Below are 6,900 nucleotides of genomic sequence, written 5' to 3' on the forward strand. Positions count from 1 at the left end.
GGTTATTATACAAATAAGTTTAGTATATATAACCTTGAGGGTAAAAAAATAGACTATACAAACTATAAAGTATAAGGACTAAGTCACTTAATTATTTCTTTAAAAGCATTGGAAAGTAATGCTATTAATGAACAGTTCTCTAAACTTTGACTGTTCAAGGAAAGAGAAATTGCTACAGAGTTTTTTTTTTTTTTCTAAAACTGGCCAGTAGTGGAGGCAATGATTTGATTATGCCTTTAGTGTTGAACCAACTAAGTTGTGAAATAGCTGACTGGCTAAATAAAGTACAACTTGAACTTTCGTAACATTAACCGACTTCACTTGTATTTATACATCATAGTTTATACAATCAATATACTACATTCAAATCAGTAAAACCAAGTTTACCAACTCAATGTTTATAATTAATAGCATCAAATATATAGGTTTTAAAAATTAATATATCTAAAGCTGATATCTTAACCAGGCGTGGTGGCACATGCCTTTAATTCTAGCACTTGCCGCACTTGGGAGGCAGAGACAGGCAGATCTCCGTGAGATCGAGGCCAGCTTGGCCTACATATTGAGTTCCAGCCGAGCTGTAGCTACAGGAAGAGCCTGCCTCAAAAAGAAAAAAAAAGAAAAAAAAATTGATATCTTAAGGATCTCAGTGCTCATGGGATCTAAGATTTCAATGTTTTTAATAATGATTTTAATAAATAGTTTAGACTCTGATCTTTAAAATGATCCAAGGAAAACAGGAATGCTCGATTTCTTTGTAAAAAGTTTTTGTTAGTCGAATCTTGAACTATATTTAAAGAGTTCTCACCTGAGATCAATTTCCTTTTTAGAATCACTGTTTCCAACAAAAATATCCACCTCTTTAAAATCAGAATTGGGTATTTTTTTAGAGCGAGGAAGGTAGAGCCTCTCGATCACTGGTGACAGACCCATTTGTTTTCTCTCTTGTGAATTGACCTATATTTTAATGTAAAAAATACCAGTCATTGAAAGTTTAAGTATTCAGGCAAAAATTAAAATAAAAGCAAGGGGCTGGAGAGATGGCTCAATGGTTAAGAGCACTGACTGCTGTTGCAGAGGACCTGGGTTCGACTCCCAGCACCCAGATGGTGGCTAATGATTGTTCTGAAGCCCTCTTCGGTTCTCTGCAGGCATTGCTGTGACACAGGTGGACCTACATACATGCAAGCAATACGCTTATAAAATAAAAATGAAATACTTTTAAAAATAAAATAAAAGCAGAAGGTGCCTCTGCTACAGTACTTGCATTTCCAGGTTGCTGAAGTGCCACAGAGGATGGACTGAACTTGGACATGGAACAATTTGGCAAATAAATATCCGGTTTATCACATGATGAAACAAAACTAAAAATTAAAATCAATTATTTGTGAAATATGATAAGAAAAACAAACCATTCTAATCTACATTTATAATGATTCTGTGAAGGACATAATGAATGTTTATTATATTTATTACAAAAAATGATTTTGTTTCCTATACTCATTTAAGAACTTGGCATATTTTCTTTTATTAAGAACAAACCAAATTTACATACTCCAGATTGGAAAAGAGCACTATTTTTAGGGGACTAAATCATTCAACAATTTTCATTAAAATTAAGAATTATGTTTATTTTTCCATTACCTAAAAACCTGTAAATCTTTTCTAAATTCTAAAGTTTTAACCTCTTTTCTCTATTTTGGACTCACTGTGGAAAGATATCTCTAGTTACCTTCTTTAATATAACTACAGGCTAGAATTCATAAACTTTTGCATTGAATTCATTCATTAAAACACATTTGTTATATACTATGTGCCATATATTATGCTAGGAGCTCGATTTATATAAAGTAGAAAACAAGCCACCAGGGAATTACTAGCTAATATAGGAATAGACAATATATAAAAATAAAAATAGGGGCCGGGAAGATAGCTTAGTTGATAAAGTGCTTGCCTTGCAAGCACACAGACCTGAATTTGAGCCCTAGAACCTAAATGAAAAAGGTGGCATGATGGTGTATGCCTGTACTGCTAGGGCTGGGGTGGTAGAAACGGGAATTCTTGGAGTTCCTGGGTCAGCCAGCCTAGCCTACTTGGTGAGTTCCAAATCAGTGAGACACTGTCTCAAGAAAAACAGGAAAAACAAAAAACTTGAGAGACAGTTTAGAATGCTGTGTGTGTGCTGCATAACCATGAGGACTAGAGTTCAGATCCCAGCACTCAGGTAACAAGTCATCTACCCCACACAAACTGTAAACCCCAGCTCCAAATGAGACACAAACAGGAGAATCGATGGCACTTGCTGACCATATGCACATACACACACAAATAAATTATAAATTAAGCAAAGACAGACAGTGCCTGAGGAACGACACCTAAGATTGTCCTTTGGCTTCCACAGGCCCACACATGTGTATACCCTCCCATATATATGTATATTAATACTCATATGTACACTTATAGATTCCATTTTTTTTTTGCTTTTTGGTTTTTTTTGGTCTTTTTGAGACAGGGTCTCCCTATAGCCCCAGCTGGCCTGGAACTTGCTATATAGACCAGGTTGGCCTTGAACTCACAGAGTTTCGCCTGCCTCCGCCTGGGATTAAAGGCGTGTGCCACCATGTCTGGCTGAGATTCCAAAGTTTTATAAGGAAATGAAGAATACTATCATAAGAAATAACAGTGTGGAGACATAAACTTGTTTTAAAGAGATGGTCATTAATGCTGTTCTGAGCAGGTGACAATTAAGATGTCGTTTAAAAGCTAAAATGTGATACTTTGTGAAGAGCAATGACCAGTGGATGGCAGTAGGGAGAGTCACATATACTGACTAGATCTTTTTAGTTTTGATTAATAAATATTATATACACATGGCAAAGAAGTAAACCAGTAAAAAGGGTATCAAAGGAAAAACAAGTTCCTTTACTACCACAGATCCTCAGGTCTGACAGACCTTCTCCTGATGTAACTTCTGAAACTGTTTTCTCACAGTTTCTTGTTGGGATCCATTTTAAATCCATAAATCTATTTATCTTTTGTTGATCATTTCTAAACTGTTCCAAAATTATTTGTAGTTTTTTAGATGCATGGTGCAGAAATTGTTTTCACGCTATTTTTTCTTCTCCTACCCACAACCTTGTTGTTCAATGATTATATTTATTTATTCTATCTGACTCAAAGTTAGATCCAAAAACTGAAGATTATAAAAAGATAACTTTTAGGTCAATATTATAAAACACTGCTGGATTGTCCGGAAGATTCAAACTCAGAGTATTTTGGGGGTGGATGAGCTTCTGGTCAGTGGAGCTGTCCTGGTAGTAATGTGCAATTACTTGGTAGTAATGAGAACAGCGATTTAAGGTCCAGTTATGGAAACTAAATGACACGTAAACAAAGTCTGCTTAGTTCTAGAATTCTCTGAACTCTATGATTCTGTGGTGTTGATACTAATAATCAGTAAAATGATTATTTAAGTAAAATATTGGACCCTGAATAAAAAGTTGTCAGAGTTTCTTGTGCTTTGGCCAAACTTGATTTTTAATGAAATCCAGTATTTCCAAATGCACTTTTTACTTTTCTAAAAATAATCCAAATTGAGCATTTCTAAAATGATTTTTCTTTTTTCAAATTTGTGCTTCCTATGTACTCAAACAATGGCTCCATCTACCCAGTTGCTTTTATTCTTTTCCTTCCTCTATTATTATATCTATTAATTATCAAACTGAATGAACTTTCTCTCTGAGATGTTTTATTTAAAATTTTTTTATATTTATCTATTTACTTTGTGTGTGTGTGTGTGTGTGTGTGTGTGTGTGTGTGTATGCACATTCATGTGCCAGAACACTGTGTGGAGGTCAGAGGACAAGTTGTGGGAGTCGATTCTCTCCTTCTACCATGTGAATACTGGGGATTGAACTCAGGTCATCAAGTTTTGCAGCAAGCTCCTTTACATGGTAAGCCATCTTGCTGGCCCAACTCTAAAATGTTTTTTAAAAGTCCAACCTTAACCTCTTTGTTTCCATTTCCTCTGCCCAGTTAAGGCCTCATCATGCTCTGCCTTTCATTGGCCACCATACCTCTGCTGGTCCTACCTTCTACAATTCACTCTGTATGGGTTACCAGAATGATTTTTTTTATGATTAAACTGTTTTCCTATGCTTATATCACTGCCTATCATGGAGGTGAAAAACTAGAGGTCCCTAAGCTAAATCTGGCCTGTAGATACTGTTACTTTAATAGAGATGTTGCAAAGTATATTGCATTTCTTTGAACTAATTATCAAATTTTTAAAATCATGAAATATCCTATAAAATTTCAGATTCCTAACTTTCCTTGAAAGAGCACAGTATCTGCCAACACTAAACTTACACCTCCCAGACAACAACAACTAGTTGCAGTTGAGTAGAGGTTGCTCACTTTAGATGGGATACTCTAGTCTTGGTTCCTCAAATCCTGAAGGCATTTGCATTTTTGAGTCTTGGGCTACAGATGTCTTATCATGGCATTCAAGACCCTCACACTCAGACTCAAAAATTTTACCCTTAGTGCTATGGCCACACTTGAGCATGGAATGTCTTTTCAAGTTTATGCTCTTTTTCCTTTTTAAACCTGGAATGCCTATTCCTCTCTTTTCTACTTATTTTGGAAAATATGAGATTCTTGGATGACTTCCAGAGACCATGATTTAGTAGGTTCAATGTGGGGACCAAGCATTCACAGTTTTACAAAGTGCTACTAGATGATTTTGATACAAGTGATTTGACAACAGCACTTTGAGAAACAGATCTCTAATATTAAGAAAGTTTAAGTTCACTTACACATTACTGCTTTTCCCCCATTTGATGACCTAATCTCTATATCCAATTATATTTCAAGAAGTATATAAAGTTGTAAGAATTACAGACCAAAGTTCTTAAACTTGCCTGTCTGACATTTTTCTTTGGAATTTGCTCTTTGACTCTTGGAAGGGTAGCCTACTGGCCCTGGCACTTGAACTCATAGTGTTTTCAAATCCTGTGAAAAGAAAGAACATTTTGAAATACAACTGTAATTGACAGCTACCTAAAAGAAGTATTTAGCAAGCTTTACAAGGGATCTCTCTAATCAGCAGGACCTGATTAAGAAAGGAATGGATAATTCCCAATAATCAAGTTTGATTTACATGGCACAAAGCTAAGAGAATAAGACTACAAAACATAGGTTAGTTTATTAGTTACTATGTTTAAAGGTCTTCAAATCACCACAATTTGAATTCAGGTAGATGATCAAGGTGAAATTTATTCAATATTTTCAATGGTCTTCATGTAATTGCTTAAAGTACTCTACAGGGCTGGAGAGACAGCTCATACTGCTCTTGCAGAGGACTGGAATTTGATTTCCAGTATCCACATCAGGTGGCTCACAACCACCTGTAACTTCAGTTACAGGGAGATCTGACACCTCTGGTCTCCATGGACACCTGCATTCACATGCGCATACCCACAAAACATTATTTTTAAAAAAAATTAAGTATCGTACACATGGGGAAAATGGCATTTACTGAAACTGATTTTCCCAGTGACAGCGCTATTCTCTCATAGAATAGGTCACCTCAAAGGGTCAGTGTACATTGCCTTCTAGCTTGCAGGACACAATGACAATTTCGAGTTAGGGACTAGTAGTTTTCCAGCAATATAAGAAATGTGCCTAATGATCCAGCATCATAGATTTTTCTAGGTCTATTTTGTGAGGTAGTCAAATCCTGATCTTTCTGAGAAAAGTATGACTATTTAAGTAACCCTTAAGATTCTGAGACAGTACTATTTTAACTTCCATCTGTCCCCTTAGTTGTTGCTGTTTTTGTTTTTGTTTTATTTTTAGAGAGTCTGAGGTAGAACATACCAAGAAACAACAAAACTGTAATTGTGGGAATAAGAGTGCCCTGAAGCTTGAGGAACTGGTTTCCTTCTATCTGCCCTCATGGGGAAAAGCATCACATTTTTTATCTTGTCAAATACTTACCAAGTTTCAATTTTCTGTTTTAGTAAAATAGAATGAATTTGTCTGTAGCTCAAATAACCAAAATCTCATTGTTTTTGGTTTATGTCTGTATGATTTAAGCAAAATTTTCAACACAGAAGACACTAACCTTTTCTTATTTATTTATATGTGAAAAATAAGCATTTTCACTAGAAATAAAACTTTCTTTGCAAGCAGATGAATTTGTCTTTCACAAATAGTAGTGGACTATGTATGATCTTAGAATGGAGAGCAGGGTAATGTGTTTTATTAGGGGCAATTTAATAAACAGTCTGAATTTGAACAGGAACTTTTACAAGAAAGGGGAGAAACAAAAGAGAAAAGTATCTCATTTACTGTATCATTAGTAGGAAATAACCTTGACCTTTGCCTTTCACAGGGAAAAATACTCTGTGAAAGAGGCATTTTTTTTTCAGTTTTGTCAAAAATTATAATCCTAAACAACAAATTTCTTTAAATAAATACACATTAAAAAGGCAAGGAAAATGAGTTTCAGAAGGCAAAATAAAAGTATTCAAAGACTTTCTAATGAACCTGCTTTATGTAAAAATATTTTACCTGATATCGTCATCTTCTCAGTATCATTTGAAAAACTAGTAACTTCTAATAAGCTTTCATCATCAAAATCTTCCCAAACTTCATCTCCAAGTTCAAAGTTCACATTCAAAACTTCTGAGTCTGAAGACTTGCTTTTATCTGCACCTGTCAAGTTGTGGTTTCCAGATGTATTAATATTTCTGTCTAGCATCATTGTTCGGGGGGCCTTTTCATTTGAAGTTGGAGAATAGTTCCATCCAAAAAAATCTGCTATGTGTATATAAAAGAATGTAGGTACTTGTTAAATCACAAAAGCATCATTTTATATTTATATATTTTATATTT

At 34.9% G+C, this 6,900-nt stretch overlaps 1 protein-coding gene across 1 annotated transcript in view; it reads right to left on the bottom strand.

Annotated features, from left to right (window-relative positions):
• The window catches only part of Hfm1 (helicase for meiosis 1), a 128,759-nt gene that overhangs the window by 328 nt on the left and 121,531 nt on the right, over positions 1–6,900 (bottom strand). The window contains exons 30-33 of the mRNA XM_008826844.1: positions 6,577–6,690; positions 4,923–5,013; positions 1,259–1,364; positions 809–957 (exon numbers count right to left, since the gene is read on the bottom strand). Of these exons, the coding sequence (XP_008825066.1) occupies positions 809–957; positions 1,259–1,364; positions 4,923–5,013; positions 6,577–6,690 (460 nt within the window). The remainder of the gene's footprint in view (positions 1–808; positions 958–1,258; positions 1,365–4,922; positions 5,014–6,576; positions 6,691–6,900) is intronic.

The sequence above is a fragment of the Nannospalax galili genome, unplaced genomic scaffold, assembly GCF_000622305.1.
Source record: "Nannospalax galili isolate Female #2095 unplaced genomic scaffold, S.galili_v1.0 scaffold451, whole genome shotgun sequence".
Classification (NCBI taxonomy): Eukaryota; Metazoa; Chordata; class Mammalia; order Rodentia; family Spalacidae; genus Nannospalax; species Nannospalax galili.